This window comes from Ceratotherium simum, chromosome 23 (genome assembly GCF_057802395.1).
Source record: "Ceratotherium simum simum isolate JZ-2026a chromosome 23, ASM5780239v1, whole genome shotgun sequence".
Taxonomy (NCBI): Eukaryota; Metazoa; Chordata; class Mammalia; order Perissodactyla; family Rhinocerotidae; genus Ceratotherium; species Ceratotherium simum.
The window spans coordinates 4,940,828-4,965,413 of record NC_141922.1 but is presented as its reverse complement, the minus strand read 5'-3'; the positions used below and the strand labels follow the sequence as shown (position 1 = coordinate 4,965,413).

The window sequence follows — 24,586 nt, the reverse complement described above, 5'->3', positions numbered from 1 at the left end:
TTTGGTCCCTGGAATTTTGCACAGAGTTGGACTTTTGAACCAGGTGAAGGAACTGGCAGATTCAACAGATACTCTTTCTGCTGGCCTGGAACTTTCTCTTCTCCGATGCCCACCCATCTGAAAAGTTCCCTCCCTGAGCATGAAGCCTCCCCGATCTACCTGGAGGTGACCCCCTCCTCCTTCCTTCTCCAAAAGCATGCCCCAGTGACCTGTCCTTGTGGCATGGGAGGGACACACCAACCCCCCCCCCACAGTGATGCTGAGCACAGAGCCTGGGGAGGAAAGGCGGGGCCTGTGCTATCAGGACACTTGGTTTCAAATTCCAGTGTTGCCACTTCTCTGAGCCTCGTCACCCCACCTGTGGATGGAGGTCCTCTGGCCGCCCCTGCCCAGCACATGAAGCGTGGACGAGCAATGGGAGGTCAGGTCTCCATTTGTGCAGTGCCGCGCTGCCTGCGGGTCTGAGATTCCCTCGTGGCTCAGGCCCCTGCAGAGCACAGACGGTTGACCTGAGTCAGATGGGGCCTGGCACGAGGCCCCGTGCTGGGCCAGTGGCTCCTGTGGGTGGAGGACATATCCTCCCAGGAAGCAGAGAGAGCCCTGACATAAGGACAAGCAGAGGACGTGGCAGGGAAGCAGAGGTAGGCGGAAGGGCAGAATGGGGGTTCAGGTTTAATCGAAAGGCAAATCCTGGGGAGCCATAACCCTCTTCTCACGAGGAAGGGCAAGCTTGGCGGATATGGATGCCCCAGGGCTCTGATGGGCTAAGGGTTTCTCTCTTTAGAACCGGGCACTTTGTGCAGTCAGGATGGAGGAGAGCCTATCAAAGAAACTAAGCAAAGATGCGCTGCAAGGAGCTATTGGTTACTTAAAGAGCCGTATGCCAAAAAAAAAGCATCTAACTGGGAGAGAGTTGCCTGCAAAAGGTGTCTGAGGAGAAAACTGTTGGGTAGACATCAGCCCAGCCAGTCCTTTCCAGGCTCCTGTTGGTGGCAGAGAGAACCAGGCAGACACTGGGGGGTGGGGGGAGGGGTGGGCCTTGAGAATTTGGGAACTTGGCCAAACTCCTTAGTCTGGAAAGGAAGAAACTCAGGCCCAGAGAAGTGAAGTGACTTGCCCCAGGTCACACAGCAAATCACAATGGCAGGATGTGAGTTGTGCTTCATCCCACATTTCCTAGGCTAGACTTCTTCCCTCCCAGCCAATGTCTTCCCTCACAACCCAGAGGCCTCATCTCAAAATTGAAGTCCACACTGCAGTGCCGTGAGGCAGGGGAGCTCTACACCAGGAGATACCACTCCTTGACCTTGGCTGTAAATCCTGGGCATACCCTGGACATACCAGTTAGAAGAGACGTCTAAAGAACAGACAGTGAGCCTTCACCCCTGAGCCACCAGCATTTACCACGACAGCAGACCCCCCGGCTCTTCTGCTGACACCCTTCCTCAAAGGACCCTGCCCTCAGCACCAGACCCCCAAGAGGCTCCAACTCCAGGGGAGAAACACAGAACGAGAGCAGGGGCCCATACGAGCATCTCAAGCTCCCACGCGGACTTAGCTACATTCAGTCCCTGAGGCCCTGGTCACAGGCAGTCACAAAATCTGTTACTCATAGAGTCAATCAGGAAACAGCAAACTCTTCATGCCCAAGAATTACAGAACATTTTCTGTTTGTTAGTTTCATGCTAATTTTTGGTAAAGCTGTTAGAAGACTTCATTGGAACAAGTCCCCAGGACACTTAAGTGGAAGACCAAGTAGATCTTATCCAGAGATATTTCCATATGCAAATTAGAGCTAATGTGCAGAAGAGAAAAAAACAAAACAAAACACTTAACTCCACCTAAACAATAGGACTCCACAGAATTCAAGTTTGGTGAGACCCCAGGATCTGTTTTCAGGAGAAACCTTGGAGGAGACTGGGACCAGGTCCTTACGAGAAGTGCAAGCATGTGTAAGAAAACTAGCACAGCGCCAGGCACAGGGTAGGTGCCCAGTAAACCTCATCACAGCTAGTTCTTACAGCCACTCTGTGCAGTAGAGTTTATTTATAATCTCCAACTTAAGGATGCGAAAACTGAGGCTCAGAGAGCCAAAACCACCACTCACCTGTAAACGGCAGAAGCCAGTCTCAGGTGTGCGAGATGCCATGACCTGAACAGCTTCCACCCCACCGTGCTGCTCCACTGAGGCAAGAAGAGTCTGCTCTTGCCTCTGTCTCAGGGCCCCAGAACGAGTGCTGGGCAGGTGCAAAGCCAAGGCCTGAGGTTCCTGACACTCACTGCACTTGTTCCCACACTGCTCAGCCTCTATCAGAAGTACTTCCACGAGAAAACAGTGCTGACCTGGCTCCTGGTGACATTCCCATCACAAGGCCCACCCACTGCAGGGTGAAATGTCGCAAGTGTGCTCCTGGAGTCTGAAGACATACCAATCACCCACTTTATGGGAAAAGCCCAGCTGTGGACAGCTCATGGCCCTATTGGACATGGCACAGGCAACTCTGCAAGGCAAATGCCATTGAGTAACCAACGGCGGGCCATGAGTTTTCATCACATTAATGTGCATCGGTTTCCAGGGATGGGGCAAATGCCTACAGTGAAGTTCAGACATGTCTTGATGACAGCGACAAATGGCCACATAGGCAAGAAGCTAGAAATCCGTCTTTACTCCCCTATGTGGGTGCCGCCCAGCATTTGCAGCTCCAAAGGCCGGGGCCATCACTGTTTGCTTCCCAGTATGTTCATCCATGACTGAAAGAAGGACTGGGAAGCCCAGAGGAGGGCATCACTGAGTCCCTCGAGGGGCAAAGGGATGAGTGAGATGCGCCCATCTCCAGATCCATGCTGGGGAGCAGCAGGGAGACCTTCCAGGTAGCAGGAACAGCATGGGCAAAGGCTCAGAGGTGAGAATCCGCATGGACACATTTTCTTGATCAAAATGAAAGGTTACTTAGCCAGAGCAGGTGGACTGCTTTGTATTATCAGAACTGAGAAGGCTGTGCTATAGAACTTTCCAGGGTAAATATCTCAGAGACAGAGGTCACAAATTATAGCCTTAATATTGGTCAAGAGTACTGCCATAACAACAAATCACATTTTCATGATTCCTAATGATAGGCTTGGCAATCATTCCCACCCCTTGAGAAGCTACTGGGTGCCAAAGTACCCCAGATGGCTTCTAGGGATCCTTACAACAACCATACTGAGTTACTCCTGCTAGCCCTTTACAGTTAATGAAAACATGTCTCTGTGCTTTATGTCTGTTTATAGCTGGATCATCCCCAAGTGGGTTTAGGGGAAAGATTACTGACAGAAAGCAGAGAGATGCACGTGTGAAGTCAGAAATAGCAGAGCCTTGTTCAGCTCTGGCAATGGGACCCAGCATCCAGGGTCTCGTGGACACCTCTCTTGAAGCTTCAGTTAGTCTTTCTAATGGAGGAGAATATTTAATATGACTAATTTATCTACAATGAAAGAGGTAATCACAGAGGTCTCCAGAGAGCCAAACCTATCAAATGCATTAATCATGGCCACACAACATCACCTACGTCATTCTCTCCCCTAAAATTCCTTAACCTAAGGAAGCCAGCCCACAGAAGCAGATTGTGGAGTGACCCAGAGACAACTGGCCCGGACTCTTCAAAATGGCAACGTCATGAAGGACAAAATGGTGAGGGAGAAGGTCCTAGACTGGGGGAGTCTGGGGCAACCAGAGAAGCGAAATAGGATGCAATCTTGGATTGTATCTCAGATCCACAAACAAGCTTTAGAGGACATTTTGGGGACAATTGGGGAAATTTGAATATGGGTTGTATATTAGATGATATTATTGTATGAATGCTAAATTTCTTAGGGGTGATAACAGCACTGTTATCTAGGAGAATGCTCTTGTTCCTGGGAGATAAATAACTTCTTTTTTGGCCGAACCACCTACAAGTTCCGGACATCACTTCATCCTCCAAATACCTCCCAGTGTGAATGTCTGGGGTGGGGAGGGTAGGAGAGGATTAAGCAAATGGGGCAAAGTGCTATAGGCTGTTGAGTCTGGGTGAAAGGTATATGGAAGTTCATCATACTGTTCTCTCCATGTTTCTGTAAATCTGGAATTTTCAAAACAGAAAGTTGGTGGGGAGGAAATCATGGTGATAGATTTTTTTCCCCTGAAACAGCAGCCTCTACCAAGGTGTGGCTGAGAAAGAACCACATAAAATGGATTTATGCCCAGGGCATTTGGGAACCCGGAATGCACGGGGCAATGGTTGCGTGGCTTGTTCTCTCTCCATCTTCCCAGCTCCCAGTACCCTGCCAAACGAAATGATTTTTGGTTTTCTTTTGGTGGCTCAACCTTCAAATATGCTCAGCAACCAGAACATCCAGGCCAAATGTCTTCAAACGTCAAATTCATTTTGTGCTAAATGCTCATAAATCCCGCCCAAACTGTCCTATTGTGTTGATGAGGAAGCTGCAGAGGTCCAGGGAGGTGAAATGACTCCCAGGAGCCCAATGAAGGAGGATGTGTCAGCCAGGTCCCTGTCTCGCTAACTTCTGCTTGCCTAGGATGCTTCCGGGGTCCCACACAAACCATGACTCTCGAAGAAACACACTTTAGACCCCAGGCAGTAGGCCTGCATGTGACAGGCCCCAAGTCACACCCCTTTCAGAGCGAAGCCACAATTCAACTGGAGCGTTTCACAGATGGCGGCGCCCATCACAGTAATAGAATGGACACCTTCCAGTACAGGTCTCAGACCTCGCACCTCTGTGGATGCCCTTAACGCGTATCTTAATTAGGGTCTATTATTTAAAAAGAAGATTGCATAAAGAAATGGGGCCATAAACCTCAGTGATGAGTGATTTCCTTCTTTGATGATTTTTGCTCTCTTATCTCCCTCTCCAACTCAATGCACACAGACAAGAAATGCCTCTAAACCCTACACTCCAGCTTCCAGCTGCTGATGATCATCACTAGGAATCAGGACCCACAAGGCTTTCAGATCTCGGTAAGGCTGAGAAAAATGACCTGCCTAGGCTTATCTGTGGGTTGCTGAGTTACTGTTCAGATGTTCTCCCAATCAAGGCCCATGTGCAGAGAACATGAGTGAGCTGAGATTAAGCAGTCAATCTCCCCTTTTCATGGATGGGTTTTTAATGAGCACTGCAAAGGAGGGCCTCCTGGGCAGCAGTCTGCGTCCATTTGCTTCCTATCCTGGAAGGACTAGGGACCCAGTGGGGATTCCTGGGCTGCAAATGATCTTCTCTGATCATGCATGAAGTGCAGGTACCCTCCTCCTCCAAATCGGTGCTGCACAGCAGGAGCACAACAGATGCTTCAGAAAGAGCTTTTAAATTTAGAGCACCAGGCAGCCCACTGTGCTTAAAAGGCTGCTGCCTGGGCTTCAGGACTGAGTGGTGCAGATGGGAAGAAGAGATCTGATCCCAGCTCTGCGGCTAACCAGGTATCTCAAAACCCGGACAGGGTGGTTCACTTCTATGTAAAAAGGAGTCTAACAGTCCAATGGCATGACAGTACCTTCCACCCAGGATAGGTGTGATGAAGATTAAAATCAGATGGTCTCTAGAAAGCATGGAACCCAGAGCTGTTGGGATAATCAATACCACTGCCCATCTTCCTCCTGTTTTTGAGTGGATGGATTGAGATCTCTTAGTTGGAAAACATTCAAGTGACAGTCCAGAATCTCTTTAAGATAGAGAGTATCTCATAGATACTACGAGGCAGGTTGATTTCTAGTCCCTGACCCAGGGATTGGGTGGCAGGCCAACTTCCTGTGATTCTGGTGGAATTCGGCTCTTCCTCAGCTCATCTTAACAGAAGTCGAAGCCTGTAACCAAACAACCTGGTGTGATTTCTTCCCCTCACTGCATGGGCATGGTTAACTGGAAGAAGGGGAACAAGAGACCTGGGCCTGAGATGCTAAAAAGTCCAGCAGTGAGGGATCTTTGGTGGGTGTAACCAATAGCGATGGCAAAGCAGTCAGGAAAACAGCAGGGGAAACAAGTGGGAAGACCTAGATTCTGGCTCTGTGAACTTAGATACGTGTCCACCCTTTCTGGACCTCAATTTCCTCCTCTGAAAATGAGGCAGCTCAGTGAGGTGACTCAGACATTTTGAGGACTCTAATGCTGATTGAGTGAGCCAGTCTCAGGTGGCCAAGCTGTAAATGGAAATGCCCCAGTCCCGTTTTAACAAGAGAGAAGAACCGTGGAGACCCCCAGGAGAGCACCTCATTGGTTGCACCTAGAGAACTCCTTTACCAGAGACAATGGGAGGGGACAGATGGATGACCTGAGGAATAGATGGACATCACACGGGAAGCAAACCCACGTTCAGGTCTGCTCCATGAACACTTTGAGTATAAACAAGGATGTTTAACTTTGGAAGAGAAGATGCAGTGGTTGTCCTTCAGAGGGCCAAACTGGTAGCACAGGGGAGAAGAAAAAGAAGAGCTATAGAACCAAGACAAATTCCAAGTTGCTTCAGATACTTAAGTCAGCAGTCAACAGAAAAGACTTCATCCTACAATCCTTAATCCTATAAAGAAGAGTCAGCTCTGTGGGAATATAGAATATGGGATGTTTTCTAAATTTCCATAGGAAGGGAGGAGCACCCTGTCACTGGAAGCATTCAAGCAGAAGTAGGCCACTTTATGATCACTTTACAGGGATATTTTAGTGGGAGAACCAGTCCTGAATGAAGGGTTGAGCTCTTGTTCCTCTGACTCCAAAGGCCTGGTGTATTTACCTGTGGAGAAAGAGAAGCAGGTTTCTTCATCTGAGAACTTAATTAGGATGCCATGGCATGGTGGAGTCAGCTTCTTGGACACTTTTTGGGTCCAGACTGAGACTATTATCCCACTTCTATCAAGGACCAGCTGTGTGACATTGAGCAAATCACTCATCCTCTCTGTGCCTCAATTTCTTTTACAGATTAAAGATCATCTCACACACCCTCATTTGAGGGCAAATCTTACAAAGGTGTCCAGGAGAAACCTCACACTTATTCCAAGCAGCCTCCTCCAAAGCATGAAGCACCCTGCAAATATGCATTAGGATTTTTGCACCTATAACCCCCTAGAGCCAACAATCTCTTCCAAGAGAAAAAAATAAAAAATTTAAGAGCAACTGCTTCTCTTCTCTGGACAGACTTTAGAGCTCTAAAATTTAAAAAGTCTTAAAAATGAATGCATCAATATAGACTCTGAAGACTGATAACTGTCCACTGTGGCCTAGAGAATCTGAGGTTCCCAGACTCCTTCCACAGGCCCTGCATCCTGGGCGAAGGGAACATTTTCAACACGGGATGCAACATTAAAGAGCATGCCTTTCCAGAGGAGTCTTGAGTGCTGTGTTTCAGTCCAATGGCCCAAATGCTTGGGACTGGTGGCATTGGGTGCCATCTCCTTTAAAAAACTAGTAGGTCTACTCTTTCTAGGGAATGGATCCTCCACTCTGGGAGGTCCTGCTGGGGGTTCCTTCTGAGCAGTACAGCCAAAGCCCATTTCCATCCAAGAGCCATGAACTTCCAGTCTATGAAAAAGGAGTGGGAGGATGGATAATTTTTAGAAATTGCAGGGATGGTAACAGGGGAAATGCAAGTCCCCTCCATGGATTTGGAGGTCACACTTTCCTTTACTTCTGTCATTGAAAGGGCCTCCAATGTGCCATATTGTATAGCCTAACTGTCCCCCAGGAGATTAGCAGGGCTTCTCTTTTGGGTCATCCCCTAGTGAGAGTGGGGAGGAATTTCTCCACTACTCAGACAAATTGTCCCCTGAGATTGACAAGTTCCCAGCAGGCCAAGACACATCTTCCTGCCTCTAAACTCTTCCTGAGACCAACATGAACTTTCCCTTATTTACAAATCAAATGCAATTAGAGACAATCTTTCTTGAAATACATATATACGGTTTTTTTAAACAAGGGATTCCCTGTCATTTTTTTATTAGGAAAAGAAACTACATCCACCTACTAATACCCATTCTCATCCAAGCATCCCAAACTGTAATTCCTATTCATGCAGGTAGATGCTGCACAAATCACCATCAACATTATCATCATCATCTTCATCTAAATAAGAGGGAAATGATAAAATAGATACTCTGTGGTTCCAACAATTTTCCAGTTTCCTCTAACACTTCCAGTTGCATGGTAAATTGTTGGAACCGAAGATGACAAAATTAAAAATGTCTTAATAAATTGTTATTATTGGCTTTTGATTATTCCATTGCTAGTTTTGTTTTCTTGTGTTGATAATGCATACCAGTTTAACAAAGTGCATGCTTTTTAAAAATTTTTGAACTCACAAGCTAAAATGATCCATGTCTTCCTGCCCACCCACCCCCTAAAAAGAAGTTAATATAATTTAGAACCTAGCATTTTAAAAATATGATCATGACACATCTGGGATAAAGACTGTTTATGGAACATGCTTGATTTGGCAAAATGATAAATCAATAACCTCGTGGGTTTTGTTTTCCCGTTTTTTTGGAAGCAGCCAAAAGCAGGCTATTAACAAAATTGTGTGATGGAAAAGGAAAATGAATACCTGATACTTTCCATCTTGTCGCATGGTACACATACACAAGCACACTGGCGTGTGAATTCATTCACACATACTCAAACCACACACTCACATACACACACACAGCCACCCACTACTTGGGAGGAAAAGAGAAAGGAGTTAGGTCAGAGACACCACTGTGGGTGGGCACTCAAAACTCTCAGCCTGGTGTGCAACTTTGGGTTGGGTATCCTCAGCTCTGTCACCTGATCTTGGTCTCACACTTGTCCTGGGAAAACCACCCCAGAGATGGGGCAGGCTGGGGAGAAATGTAAGGCATACGTCGCTGGGAAGGAAGGAAGAAATCCATGCTTCATGCTCAGATGCGAGTTTCAGAGGACGGGCCTTTCTTTTCCCTTTGCCCTGCTCTGTCTCGCTGGGAAGGTGGGGAAGCAATGAAACCAAGAAAGAAAGGAGAGAAAGTAATAATGATGACAATGATAATAATAATAAAGGATAATAATAATAAATAAATAAGGAAGAAAAGACGAGTTGGGCTAATGGAACGTAACATCAAATATGGCAAATGTGACTTTTTCTGTTCGTATTTCCCTCCCCACACCCTAAATGGACTTTCGCCGTCTCATCAGCCTATGGTTGTCGGTAAAGCTGTGTAACCCAGGAGAAATGGAGCTGATGGGGGATGGGAAGAGGCTGTTTTTTAATGTGCTTGGTGAGATCTCTTCGATCTTGTAAGAGATGGAGTGGAAGTACTGCGGGGCGAGCTTGGCGCTGAAGGAGTTCTGATGTGCCGCCGAGCGGCCACCGTATTCCTGCGGGCGGTAGCATGTGCAGGAGCACACGGATTGCAGGTCCGCCACGTCCGCCTTGTACCGGGGCCGGCCCTGCCGCGCCTCCTCGGGGATGTGGATGACCATGCTGTTTCGGTTTCCGGCAAGGGACGCCCTCTCCTCAGCATCCCGCCGCTCGTCCTCGCTGTTCATGGTCAAGAACCTCAGGACTACCAGGTTGAGGAAGGCCCCAATTACTGTCAGCCCCACTAGGATATACATAAAGCTAAAGGCCACGTAGAGTGGCTTCTTTTGCAGGGCGCCCTTGGTCTGCAGGGCCACGTAGTCCCCGAACCCAATGGTAGTCAACGTGATGAAGCAGTAGTAGTAGGCGTGGAAGAAGCTCCACTCCTCGCACTGGGAGAAGGCGGCAGCCCCGATGCACAGCGTTCCCATGCAGGAGAAGAAGCCCACGGTCACCATGTTCTCCATGGACACCTCTGTGTTGCGCATGCCGCAGCACTTCTTGATGCGCTTCAGCAGGTAGCGCACGAACGTGTTCATCCGCTCGCCCAGGCTCTGGAACATGACCAGCGTCAGCGGGATGCCCAGCACCGCATAGAACATGCAGAAGGCCTTGCCCGCGTCGGTGCCGGGGGCAGCGTGCCCATAACCTGAGGGGAGGGGGTGAGAAAACAGGGAGAAGAGTGAGGAGAGGTCCCATGAGGTTTGGGGTGCGGGGGATTTGGGGCATTTCAGTGGTGAGGGGATTTGAGGCATTTCGGTTGGGATGGGGATGGGGAATTTCAGTTGGGAGGGAGTTTGGAGCCCATAACCTGGAGGGAGGGCAAGAGAAGAACAATAAGAACCAGTGAAGAAATGTCACATGAGATTTGGAGTTGGGACGGCTGGTTTGGAGCATTTCATGTGGGGCAATTCAGAGGAGGAGTTTTGGGAGCATTTCACTGTTTTTCTTAGAGCAATAGAAAGTTTTTAAAAAGAAAAGCCACATATTCAATAATAAGAAAATTGCAAAAGTAGCAAGCCCAAGGGAGAAAATTAAATGTGCCCACCATAGATCAACATTCAGAGTGAAAAGTCAAGAATGCTAACTGCTTTATGCCAGGCTCTGTGCTGATTCCTTGTCATACACCGCCTCATTCTAACCCCTTAATGACCCTATAAAATAGGCAGTATTCTGACACCACTGACAAGGAAACTGAGTTAGTTATGTAATAGCTGGGTAACTTGATTTCTTCGGAGTTTTCAGCCACCAAGAATGAGGCTTAAAAGCAGAGAGTTTGAATCAGAGAGGTAATTGCAGAGTGGAACATAAACACCAGGAGGACAAGGATTTTTATCTGTTCTGTTCACTGCTGTATACCCCACACCTAGAGTAACACCTAGCACATAAAATATTTCTTTACTAAAGGAATGAGTAAATTTGTGTCACTGTATGAATGTGCCCTTGCCAGAAAAAAGGGAACAAATAATCCTTAAAGAGCTCATGTGTTGTAAGTGCTTCTGAAACTGTTTATGCAACTTCACAGCACATTACTTTGCTGATCCCCTATATAAACTATGCAAAGTTGAGCCTGTATTTCCTCACATTCAAAATGAGGAAGGTGGTGCTAGAAAGGTGAAGTTACCTGCCAGGGTCACCCAGCTGGTCAATGCTAATGTCAGAGCCAGGATAGGGTCTGCACAATATGGTAGAAGGAACACAGGACCCAGTAGGTTCTAGTTCAAGTTCTGGGACTAATGCTGCTCAGAAAAAAATCTGGATCATGGGGAGTATTTGGATTGAGAATTTGGAGGATGAAGGTGGCCTTCCAACATCTCAAATCCTGCTCCATCAAGAAAGGCTTCTCTAATGTTACCCTGAGCCACAAACTCATGGGCTTACGGTCACTTAACCAGCTGCATTATCTTGGGCCCCAGACAACCTCTCCCAACCCAAGTTTCTTCATCTGTTCCATGGGATAATAATATTTCCCAGGTGGAGTTGTTGTGTGGATCTACTGAGATCAGAGAGCACCTAGCCCAGGGCCTGGTACTCAGTAGGGACCTACCAGACCCTAAGACCTCCACCCCTCCCACTGTCTCCCACAGGAAGCCTTCTCTGACCTCTCTAGCCCACAGCTCTCTACCAGGGCTTCATCACTTACATTCTGTCTGCCTGTCTCTCCCTTGGCATGAATATGTGCCATGTCCTACCTGCCCTGGGGGACAAGCTCTCCCTAGAGAGATGTCACATGTTTGTCTCCAGGAGGCCTTCTCCTCTTCCTCTCTGGAGCTCAATCCCACTGTGCCAGCACTGAGTTGTGACCCCTCAGAAACCCCACAGCCCTTACAAAAGTGGGTAAATTACATGACAAAGTTGGAGTCAGACCAGGAAGGATAGAATGGAGAATAGAAAGATGAAGAGAAGAGCAACAGATCAATAGAAATTATCCAATCTGAAGAACAGAGAAGAATTAAGATCAAAAACAAATAAATATACGAAGCCTCAGAGACCTGTAGGACAATATCAAAAGGTGTCCCAGAAGGAAAAGAGAGAATGAGACCAAAAAAGTTAAAGAAATAAGAGCCAAAATTAATCAAATTTGGCGAAAGACACAAATTTATAGATTCAAGAAGCTCAGTGAATCCCAAGCAGGATAAATACAAAGAAAACCACACATCAAAGTCAAACTGCTGAAAGCCAAAGAGAGAAAATCTTGAAATCACCCAGAGAGAAACAACAAATCACTACCAGGGAAGAACAATTTGATAAACAACTGACTTCTAATCATAAACAATGAAGGCCAGGAAACAGTGGGATAACATCTTTAAAGAGATTTTAAATAAGACTGTTCACCCAGAATTGTACATCCAGAGAAAATATCCTTCAAGAATGAAGGCAAAATACATTTTCAGATTGAAGAAAACTTGTTACCAGCATATCTGCACAGCATTACTACTAAAGGAAGTTCTTCTGCCTGGAGGGAAATGATACCAGATGGAGACAGGTCTTCAGGAAAGAATGAAGCACATCTTGGTAAACAAGTGGGTTTATATTTATACAAAACGCAGGGATGAAAATCCCACTACATCTCCATATAGCTCACCTGTGAAACTGATACAAAAGCCAGATGGATGTTGGAGAACAGTAGATAGTTGGAAACTTAATAAGGTGGTAATATTAGCTAACAGTTCCGGATGTAATATATTTACTGGAGGAAACCAATACAGCATTTTCTGGGTCAAAACTGCACATCAGGTGCATCCCCCCACACACACACATTCCTGTCAGTAAAGGTGACCAGAAGCAATTTTCCTTGATGTGGCCTGGACAGCAGTCCACTTGTATATCCCATCTCAGGGTTATGGCAATTCTCCTGCTATCTGACATACTACAGAATGAAAGAACTTGATCATTTCGACACCCAACAGTATATCTCACTGGTCTATTACAGCAATGCCATTCCTTAATGAGACATGTGTGTGAGAGAGTGTGGGAAATGAACACCATCAAAGTTCAGGGCCTTTAATAAATTTCCTAGAGGCCCAGTGGTCTGGGACACAGGACTATTCCTACAAAACTGGGAGGCAAGTTGCAGAACATGCAGTGCCTTCCAGGGAAAAGAAGGTCTTGCAAGATATCTTCAGTTTTCCCATCTAGGTACACCCATCTCCAGACCCTCTCTCTCCCCTGGGAGGCGAGACTTTATGAGCTCCATCAAGTGTTCCTTGGCCCTCGGTTTCCAGTTGAGTTCATCCAATGGACAGCCACAGTAGGAGGTCAGAGGAAGGAAGGAAGATGGGGACCTTGGCAATTAGCTGCATCTGCCAGCAGGCTCACAACACAGAGCTACTCTCTACAAGTTCCAGTAACTATTCCCCAGGCATGTTGACAGCTCTCCATTGTTGCTCATCCTTGGGTACCCCACCTTCCCTTGTTGCTTTCCCTCCATCCTACCCACACGTTCCAGAAAAGTTTAAGAATAGCCCATTAATTAATTGCTCAATTGGAGAGCACTGTTTTCTGAAAAGACCCTAACTGATATACCATGTGTATTCTCCACTGGTCTGCTTACCATGTCTGCATATGATACAACACTGTGGGCACTGCGTGCAAACAGGTCTACACATATCAAGTCTACATACAGAATATTCATAAAGTATCTGTATTGAACACACATACATGTATGGAACACACAGACATGGCATCTGTGGATTCCTATTCACAATACACATGTGTACACTTGAAACTTCATGAAAAAGACGTGTGTGTTGTTTTGAATAAATGCACATGCATGTGGAACATATGGGCACAAGACACATACCATATATACCTATTATACCAAAACAGTAAAAGCATATACAGTATCCTCATAGCACTCCCACATTCATGAACAAATTCCATCTCTGCAGTATATGTGTGTGTGCATTTAGAGTACCCTGGAGGCCCAGGATGTGGACGCCACACTTACGTATGTACTGCAGGGACTGTTTGCACATATTTAGATTTGAATAGTACACACAATATCTACAGGTTACATGTATAAGATACACGGAGGAGAATGTACAAAATGCACATATGCTCGACATACGTGAGAGGGAGATGGCTGCTAAGCCCTCCCCAAAAAGAGAAGGAGGTACACATCTTTGATGTTCTCACAGCACCTGGGTGACAACTCGAGGCCTGAAAGGCTGTGCTTTTGTCATCTGTGAATGAATGAATGCATCCTAGCTTCCCTGGGTTGGGAGCCATATTCATTCATCTATTCATTCATTATCCATTCAAACATTTCCAGAATGTTGACTACACACAGTGACTTCTTCTTTCCCCAAAATCTCCCAGGGGCCTCCAGCCAGCCAGCCCATGCCCAGAGCCCCACCCAGTGCCTGGCAAACGAGGGCCTTTGGCAAAGGTTGGGGGCATGGGTGTCGCAAGGCCACTGATGACCCCCAGGCTGGGCTGACTGTTCTGCTTGGTCGCCTCCCACCCCATCTGTGAGGACCAATCTTGGGAGTGCAGGAGGCACATCACCATCTGGGTTTTCCCTCTAAGACCCCAGGCTCACCCTACCCCCACCCCTGCCCCAGGAGCCAGTTCCTCCTCCATCTCCAAGCCCTGCAGAGGTGACATAACTTCAGGAATCCCAACTGTGCTGTTCATCCTTGCATCATCATAAATGAATAATTTGTCATTTCAGCAAAGAGATGTCTAAGATTGATTTACACATGGTTCGGGAGGCATGCACGGGACACAGAGAAGATGCTGAGACCAGGTAGCCCCAGATGGATGCCTCCAGGCTGCTGCCACGTGACCTTGGCAGAGTCACTCCATTCACTGGATGGATGTAGAGGATGAGGGTGAAAGTGGGATATTAGATCAGCTCACAGCCACCCTGCAAGAAAAGGCATATTCCTTGCTCAGCCCCATGCCTGGCATCCCCCAGAGGTGCCCAGCAGTGGCCAGCATGACTGCCACCCAGAGCCCCACCACTGGGGAATGTGAAGGCCACAAGCCACTGGGTGCAAAGCTCCCTGCACACAGGGGACATAGCAGCTGGTACTGTTCATCCTTGCCCAGTCGGGCCTCCCCCTTCCTGCTGACCTCTCTGTGTGTGCAGAGTCAGAGACACACTTGTTGACGGCCCCACTGTTGGCCCCAATAGTCTACTTGGGTGGCCACAAACTGTGAGGCCAGTCGTGGGGGCCACTGATGGGCACAGTGACTGCACTGACAGCCAGAAAAGCCACCCCCAGCACTGCACACACAGCGACTGCATCCCAAACACCGAGCTCCCTGAGTTTCAGGACACCAGCTCAGTTCAGGGCCCTGGAGCTCCTCTGAGTCACCCAAGAGTCTGTGTCGGGCGATGACCCACCCCAATTTCCTGGGCCTGCCAGCCCCCAGCCTTTGCTGTGTCCTCACCCCTTGCTCATAGCACCTATTACACCCCAACTTCCCATCCAGGGCCAAGTCCCCGCTCCCCATCCTTCCACCCAGCAGTGTTTGCAGAGCACCATGGGGTGCCCAAGGTGGGAGGGAGCTGAGTGCTGCTGGGTCAAGTTGGAGGCCCCACCCTGGAGATGCTCACAGGTCCCAGCCCAGTGCTGGAGCTGAGAAGGACACAGATTTTGAATCAAATTCAAGGCCTCTCACTGCCATGATGGGAGGTAGAGCCCTTGTCAGAATGACCCCAGCACCTGAGACCTGGCTTAGCTTACCTGAGCGGTGGGGCCAGGGGGGCACAAGAGGGGGCCGCGGGTCAGACACCAGCTGGTACCCTCTCCATGCCAGGACCTTTGTGAGCTGCTGGAGGATCAGAGATGAACAAAGGACCTGACTGCAAACTCTGGAGGAAGCGGAACACAGTGTCAGAGTCATCTGCTTTGCCTGGCAGAAAGGTTCACCACGGGGCCCATGCTGGGTGCCAGGGAAGCACAGAGAAGGCACCCAACTCAGACTGGGGAACAACTCAGAGGTCACTGTCTCCAAGGAGCCCTCAGAGTTTTGACAGATGAATAGGGATTCGTCAGGAGAAGAGGTGGGTGGGGTGTGCTCAGGCCGCCCCTCTGCTGGAATTCGGACACCACTCAATGCTTCAGGTCCTGTCTTGCTCTTACCAACCAGCCCGTCTCCTTGGACCTGGGTTTTCACTGCCCATTTGGACCTGTCAGCAGCTGGCAGGGCCAAGGATCAGGCCGAGGGCAGAGGAAATGGGCTTCTGCTTGGGGCCTGAGCCCAGGATCATGGCCTTTCTGCCAGGAGCACTGAGGGCAGGGCAGGTGGGCAGAGGGGGCAGAGCGAATGTGGATGTGTGCAGTGAATAAGGTTTAGGAGAATCAAATTGTGCCCAGCCCCACATTCCAGCACATGAAACCAACCCCTAGAAGGGTACCCACTTGCTAAGCTTGGAGAGGACTAGAACATTCTAAGAGCTGAAAAAGGTTATTTGTTAAGAAAGGAATGTGTGAAATCAGCCCCGCAAGAGAACCTCCATATCACCTGGCCAGCCTCCCCACTAATCAGAGAGGGCTGCATTGCCCAACTCTATTCAGCAGGCCAGTGCTGGGCTTTCTAACCTACAGATCAGAAAAGGGGATAGTAACTGTAAAAATAACCTCACCTTGAAATGCTGACTCACTCTGGAGTCTGCTCTATGACTCCTGAGCACCCTAGAAGGACACCTCGGTGTCCTGATCTGCAAAATGGGGCCAACGACATGGAGCAGAGAGAGACAGAGCTAAAGAGAATCAACCCCTCACGAAGTTCCCAGGTCTCCACCTGCTATGGACCGAATGTCTGTGTCCCCCTCAAATTCACATGCTGAAGCCCCAACCCCCAGTGGGACGGCATTTGGGGGGGGGGCCTTTGGGAGGTCATTAGGTTTAGACAAGGTCATGAGGATGGGGCCCCCATGATGGGATTAGTGCCCTTACAAGAAGAGGAAGAGACTGGAGCGAGCTTGCTCTCACTCTTACCACGTGAGGACACAGGAAGAAGGCGGCCATCTGCAAGCCAAGAATAGAGCCCTCAACAAGCACCACATCTGAGGGCTGGGTGGGACTCCTAGCCTCCGTGACTGTGAGAAATAAATGTTGTTTAAGGCCCACAGTCTTTGGTGTTTTGTTATTGCAGCCCACGCAGACTAAGACACCACCCAAAGCTGACCTCAGGCTCACAGGCACCTCTCCGTGCCCTCACCTGGAGCTCTGTGGCCTTTGAGCCAAGGCCCCATTGGAGCTGAGCCCCTGACCCAAGCTGGCATTCAGATGCTGGGTGCAGGCCTGCCAGCACCCAAGCACCGAAGTTGGTCCTTGGCCACTGATGTCTGGGCATGATGGAACTGCCCAGCAGCCCGCTCGCTTCTCCTGTGCCTTCTCAGCTGGCTCATCCTGTGCCTGCTGCCATCCTCAAATCCAGAATAGGTGGCTGGGGACCCCAAGGCAGCACCACCACCCAGACTGCACTCCTCACTCACTCACAGATCCTGAATGACCCTGCTGGGGAGTCACAGCTAAGGCCACCGTGGGCCCAGCCATTGGGCGGCCGGTCATTCCTTCCTTTCACTGCCTTCTGGCCAGACCATGAGCCCCAAGGAGGACAGAGGCTGATCCTGACTCACCTCTGCAGATCCCAGAGACTGGCATGGAGAAGGCACTCAGAATTTAGAGAGATGCAGTGCTATGCAAATGATTTCTGTCTTCCAGGGCCTGCCTGGAGGTCCGAGCCAATCCCTAAGCCCACCACGGAGCCTGGTGCAGCTGGAGGCAGCTTTGCCCAAGACAATGCATCATCCAGCTTGATTTCACGGTCCCTCTAATATACTTCGTGGGTCTCTTTGATCTGTCCTGGGAGAGGCTTTGCAGAGAAGAGACCTGCATCTTTTGGCTGCAGCTGGCTAACAAAATAAAACAAAATGAATAGGCTCCATCTTCCCCAAGGAGAGAGAGGCAGGGAAGGAGGGTAATAAAACTAATAGTTTCTATTGGGTCTGGGGCTCCTCACAGAACCAGCTGTGGTTTGCATGAGGCCTTGTGCTCCTCGCTGGCTCCAATGCGATTTCCCAGAAGCCTGACAGCCACCAGGTACGAGAAGTTCTCCAGGCCCCGCTCCTGCTGTGGGCAGCACCTCGGTAAAGACCCCTGAGCATCCAGTAGGCTCTGCCCTCAGTGAATAAGGCCACTGGGCAACGCAGGTCACAGACTAGCCTTGTTCCCAACACTCTGGTGCTCAAGACCTGTCCGTGGCTCCTTCCTGTTCCATGGACATCTAGGCCCATCAACAGCTGGCCAAAATGATCTTTCCAGACTTACACAGCATTTCACAGTTTGCAAAGCTTCCCCGACTGTGGAGTGCCCCTCCCTGAAGCCTGCCCTGATCCCTCTGCAAGAAGCAATCAACCCTGCTTTGAATTCCCGCTCCGGGACACTGCAGCAGAGTGGACGAGATTAGCCCCTGGCATTGGGCCCACCCGCATTGGAGCCCTGACTCTGCCCCTTAGGGACCGTGGGTGGTCCCCTCCCACCCCATGCCTCCCAGTCTCTTCTGTCCAGTTCACTGCGATCCTGACTCCCAGGGGAGCTTGGCTGCTCCCTGAGCAGAAGCGGCCGTCAAGGCCAGGTGCCAGGTGAGGGTTGTAGTGACTGTCTCCTCCAGCCCACAGCGGCCTAGGGCTGGGGTCTGACTGCCCAGCACAGGGAAGGGGATAGCCACATAGACATTTGGGCATCAGGAAATTTGTTGCTGAAAGAGAATGAAATATTTATAAAGGACATGCAAGGTTTTTGTGCTGGTAGGAATTAAAATAGGCACAAATTCCATTAAAGAATGACTCAGGGTGGCTTTGCTGGAGAAGGGAGCTGCCCTCGGCCCCTAGTGCTTCCTGGCTGGTTCCCACTTCAGCCTACAACAAGCATCCCACTCATCTATCCTACCATGGCCTTGGCCCTGCTCAAGCCCTCGAATGAGCTCCTCATGATTACTAACACCCAGGTGTCAGCAAACACCAAAAAGGAAAATGATTCATGGGCCCCGTGGGGGACAGGGAGGTGCAGGAGTGGGCAGGAAGTGTCCTTAGGAGGTTCCTGGGCAGGAAGCAGTAAGCTCCAAGGTCTGCATCTGGCTCCACCTCCTACTTACCAACCATGACCTTGGGAAAGGCACCTGGACTCTCTAAGCCTTACTTTCTCTTCCGTAAAGGGGAACAGGCATGAAGCGGTCCCTTCCAGCTACACAGCACTTTACAAAGCATTCATTCTTTCATCTGAAAGGGTGCTCCCTTGTTGCAGCTGCCCCGGGTCAAGTCGCCCTTCTCACAGAACCCTGATTTCCACTAGGTATCACCACATGGGCTTGGGCTTATGTGCAGGTCTCCCGTTCAATCCCTGAGAGGGGGTGATGTTTCTTGTGGGTTCTGATTGGCTCACCAGCCAAGCTCTGAACCACTGAGCCTTTTGCTCTTTCCCGCCAGACTTGAAGGGTGCCAGAGTGTGATGTCTGGAGCCACTGAAGGCATTTCATCACCATGAGGATGAACCCAACCACAGAGGGGAATGTCCTGACCTGAAAGACAGGGACTGTCATTCCAGCCCCTGTGTCTGAGGCCAGCCTAGAGTCAGCCCTACTCAGAGACATTCCAGTCTGTCCCCCAGGAAATCTTTTGGCTTCAGCCAGTGTTTTGATGGCAATTGATAACACTCAACAGGTCCTACGCCTTAGCATGACTACAAATAATGAATAACAGTTTTGCGTGGATAACAACACGCTTTGCAATTCACACGCCCCTGCACCTCACACGATTCTTCTTACAAGCAGCCTCAGATCTGTCTGAGGGGAGATGGGTAGGTGAGGTGAACCAGGTCCGGTGCCAGCTGGAGAGCCAGGTCCTCTGAGAGAGCAGCTGCTCCCCAGCCCAGCAACCAGGTCTGCGGGCCAGGGCGACCCTGATTTTTAAAGAGAAGCTGGAAATACGGATTTTTTAAAAGTGGGATCTAACTGATGTCTAATTAAATATTTTAAAACATGGCTCAGGCCAAACAAAATAAGACAAAACAGACCATCTGTTTGTCTAAAACAGATGGTCATGATGCTCCAGAAATGGAGAAGAGAGAACAACGGAAGGGACGGGGGCAGCAAAGGTGGGGCAGCAGGGGGCAGCCAGCAGAGGCCAATGAGAGACCCGAGGCCCCCACCACCAAGCCCCCCCTCACTCCCCCACATTCACCTCCCCTCCATCACTGTGAGCCCGCTGGGGCAAGAATCGCCAGTTGGTTCCATTTCACAGATGCACAAATAAAGGCAGCAAGAGGTGGCACCGCCCACAGAGCATCTGCCCGGTGCAGAGTGCCAAGGAGAGGCGAGCACGGTCATCCTGGGCAGACTGAGGCCGCCCCCCGCCGACAATACCCGTGGGAACTCCACCCCACAGGACACATGAACCCTTGTCACAGATGGGAACGCTGAGATTCCAAGTCCCAAAGCCACAGCCCTTCCTGGAGCCACCAGCAGACCCTAATGACTTACTCACGGGTTTGGCACTCTGTGTTCCCTGGAAGAAAATCTCACAGATTTGGTGTTTTATTTAATGAAAGAGCAATTCCCTCATAGGCTTTTTTATTATTATTAATTTCCCAAAAAGTTTCCTTTGGGTTTCCCTTGATTTTATGTCTTAAGGGGGAAAAGGGGACCTAAAAATATGTATCTTTAAAATATGCAAGCTTGCGCGTTTCTGACTACAGCTCACGACAGGCCTTTCTCCTCTTCTGTCCCACGTGTGGCCTCGTGTGGACCCCATTGGGAGAGCCCAGAGAGCCCCTTCCTGGAAGGCTGGGAAGGCCGGGATGAGGGGCCCTGGGTGAGGGCAGATCCTGGCCTCAGGGAGCCTCCGCGCTCAGCAGACGGCCTGGCGCCCGCTCCCCATGACTGTGCGAAATGGACAGTTCATCTCTTGGAGTCTGTGGTTATTACTCAGGAGCGTCTTGCAGATGGTGGACTCATAGAAACCCAGGTCCAGACTCCAGCTGGGCCTCTTCCCAGCAACGTGGCTGCACCTCCCGGGCCCCGCTTCCTTCATGTCCTGAGGATCCAGTGGGGACCAAATGAAGTGTTATTATCCCCATCTTGTGGATGAGGAAACGCAGCCTGGCAGCCCCGTGCCCTTCTCCTCCAGCTCTCACAAGGACCTAGCGAGGCGGGCAACAGGAAACCCTTCAGATGGGGGTGTAGACGCATCGAGGGGGCACCGTGGGGTGGGAATGAGGCCACTGCTGCAGACGGCGGTGACTACCCCAGAAGTCAGTGGGGACGTAGAAAGCAGGACTCTACGGTTTGCTCTGTAACTTCTCTACTCAGTGCAGACCCAAGTAACAAAGAAATATATTCATTTTTTTTTGCAGTTGCCTTTTTTTTCTATTTTTTGTTTATTGCAGTAACATTGGTTTATAACACTGTATGAATTTCAGGCGTACATCATTTTACTTCTATTTCTGTATAGATTACATCATGTTCACCACCCAAATACTAATTACAACCCATCACCACACACATGTGCCAAATTATCCCTTTCGCCCTCCTCCCTCCCCCCTTCCCCTCTGGTAACCACCAATCCAATCTCTGTCTCTATGTGTTTGTTTATTGTTGTTATTATCTACTACTTAATGAAGGAAATCATACGATATTTGACCGTCTCCCTCTGACTTATTTCACTTTGCATAAAACCCTCAATATCCATCCATGTTGTCACAAATGGCTGGATTTCATTGTTTCTTATGGCTGAGTAGTATTCCATTGTGTATATATACCACAGCTTCTTTATCCATTCGGCCCTTGATGGGCACTTAGGTTGCTTCCAAGTCTTGGCTATTGTGAATAACGCTGCAATGAACACAGGGGTGCATGTATCTTTACGGATTAGTGTTTTCAAGTTCTTTGGATAAATACCCAGCAGTGGAATAGCTCAATCATTAACTATCAGGGAAATGCAAATCAAAACTACAATGAGATATCACCTCACACCCGTCAGAATGGCTATAATTAACAAGACAGGAAACAACATGTGTTGGAGAGGATGTGGAGAGAAGGGAACTCTCATACACTGCTGGTGGGAGTGCAAACTGGTGCAGCCACTATGGAAAACAGTATGGAGATTCCTCAAAAAATCAAGGATAGAAATATATTCTTTAAAAATTATTTTTAGCAATTCTACTCTTAGGTATATAGCCAAGAGAGTTACAAATAGTTGTACAGGAATGTTCATAGCGGCACTATTCACAACAGCCAAAAGGGGGAAACAGCCCAAATGTCCACCAATGGATGAATGGGTAAGCAAATGTGGTCCATCCCTACAATGGAATATTACTCAGCCTTAAAAAGGAAGGAAATTCTGATACGTGCCACAACATGGATGAGCCTTGAAGACATTATTCGAAGCAAAAGAAGCCAGACACAAAAGACCACATATTGTATGATTTCATTTATGTGAAATGTCCAGAATAGACAAATCCATAGAGCCAGGAGGCAGATCAGCAGTTGCCAGGGGCTGCAGGAGGGCGGAAGACCGAGTGGTTGCTGGATGGGTCTGGGGTTTCCTTTTGGAGTGATGAAGATGTTTTGGAACTAAACAGAGGTGGTGGTTGCACAATATTGTGGATGTACTAAATGCCATGTGAACTGTTCACATTAAAATGTTAATTTTACGTTATGTGAATTTTACTTCAATGAAAAAGGAAAAAAAGCCATTATTTTTAAAGCCAAACTCTTCCCATTTTGCAAATGGGTAAAAGGAGCCTGGAAGGATGAGGGAGGTGGGAGAGTGGCTACTGCCCCAGGGGGCTTTGTGGGGTCCTGGAAAGAAGGGGCCAGCTGGCCTGGGCTTGCCTCACACTGGGGACCCCAGGGGGCTCTGGATACAGGTGACAGACGTCAGCCATGGGCCACCTCCACCAACAGAAGGCCCCGCAGCACAGATTTGAGGGCACGGCTGGGTGGGAGAGTGTGGGGGAAGAGCCTGGACCAGGGTCCGAGGCTCAGGCCTGCCAGCTGAGCCCTTCTGAGCAGCAGGTGAAGACGAGGCTCTGAGAAGAGTGGTGGCCCAGCCAGCTCCCTCCATCCATAAGATGGCAACGCAGCCCCATCTCAGAGGGTTGTTGGGGCTCTACTGAGGACTCACCACGGCCCCAGCTCCGACCTGAACAAGACCCCGTCAAGGCACACCCCTCCCAGCACAGCAGCGACTTGAACATCTTAGCTTGGAACCGCAGAAGCACGGCACCAAGCCGTTGAAAGAGGCTAGAGGTCCCCCCATCCACCAAATAAGTTTGCTTTGAAGAGCTTCATATAAAATGGGGCCAATAAAGAGTTTAACGGTTGAAATGATGGTTAAAGCCTACAGACTTCAGCATCTCCAGGCCCGCTCGCTACAGAGCCGCGGACCGCTCGTCAGCGACCAAAGATGCAAGGGCGCCCTCTGGCGGGCGCTCGGCCGACTGCAGAAACACGAATCCTGCCGCATGGGCTCACAGCCCACGTTTCTCCTGGGACGGCGTCCAGAACCCAGGAACCACTAGGAAGAGTCATTCATCTTTTTCATGGACGATATGTGTCACGTGGTGAATTTCTTCTCAGGAGTCACCATCAATTAAGGGTAGCATTGACAAAACATAATAACAACAATAAGACGACGATGATGACGACCACAACCACCATTTATTGAGGGCATACACTGTGCCAGGATCTGAGCTACAATGTTGTACATCTGTTAACTCCTTTACTGGGGGGGCGGGGTACTCTTTGCAAGGTGAGTGGTGTTATCTCCGTAGCACGGATAAGAAACATGGGGCAAGTGAGTTATCTTTTTAAGCCCCAGAGTTAGCCTGATCTGGGTTCCCAGCCGAAGTCCCTGCTTTCAACCAGCCCTGACACTGCAGCCTGGTGCCCAGACTTTCCGGTTTGTAAGGGAGCTTGCTAGAAGCCTGTCCTTCCCTTCTGATCTCCTGGATCCCTTCCCAATAAAATGTTCCTCCTCTTCCATTCTATTCTCCTCTCCCCAGCCCAAGTACATAACCTCTCCTCCTCCCAAAAAAAACTACAAGGAAATGTGGGGGAACAAATCTAAATTTAAAAATAAAGTTCACGGAAAAAATTACATAAAATTTGGCTTTTTGAAAAGTCTATGGCAGAATAAGAAAATTTAAAGTCAAGCTTACTACCCATTAATACCCACTCATTAAGTGATAATTGATAGTTTTTTTTTAAAAAAAAAGTGAAACCAAGTCAAAAGTATTAAAACTCATGCTTTGTTTCTGTTTGCTGTGGAGAATCGCTTTTGGGGCTAATTCACCTGGAGCGCATGAGAGGGAGGGAGCAGGCGGAATTCACACCGGAAAGATCCGATGGGGCAGAGCAGAGAGAGCCTTGAATGCCAAATTACTCAGGGCTCGAAATGCTGGCCAAACCAGGCGGGTGGCCACGGCCCCACAGCTCCCGCCCCATGTGCCGAGTCCACAGCTTTGTTCCGACTTTTCCCGCCCCACCCCCCAACAGGACAGCCTCCTACTTCAGGGCCCAGCTCAACGCCTCCTTCTCCAGGAAGGTTCTCTTCTCCTTACTGTAAATTCCTAAGGAGCTGTGGACACACAGGGATCTAGGTGACATGGAGTTAGGAGGCCTGATGCCAAGCCTCACGTCCCTTATCTGTGAAGTGAGCGTGATTCAAGCCTGTTGCGTCAACAGGGGAGCAAAGGCATTGGTGCACTTAGAGTTGAAAACAATACACAACCA

At 49.2% G+C, this 24,586-nt stretch overlaps 1 protein-coding gene across 1 annotated transcript in view; it reads right to left on the bottom strand.

Annotated features, from left to right (window-relative positions):
* Positions 1–9,141: 9,141 nt before the first annotated feature.
* The window catches only part of KCNK9 (potassium two pore domain channel subfamily K member 9), a 90,178-nt gene continuing 74,733 nt past the window's right edge, over positions 9,142–24,586 (bottom strand). The window contains exon 2 of the mRNA XM_087447111.1: positions 9,142–9,983. Within this exon, the coding sequence (XP_087303237.1) occupies positions 9,142–9,983 (842 nt within the window). The remainder of the gene's footprint in view (positions 9,984–24,586) is intronic.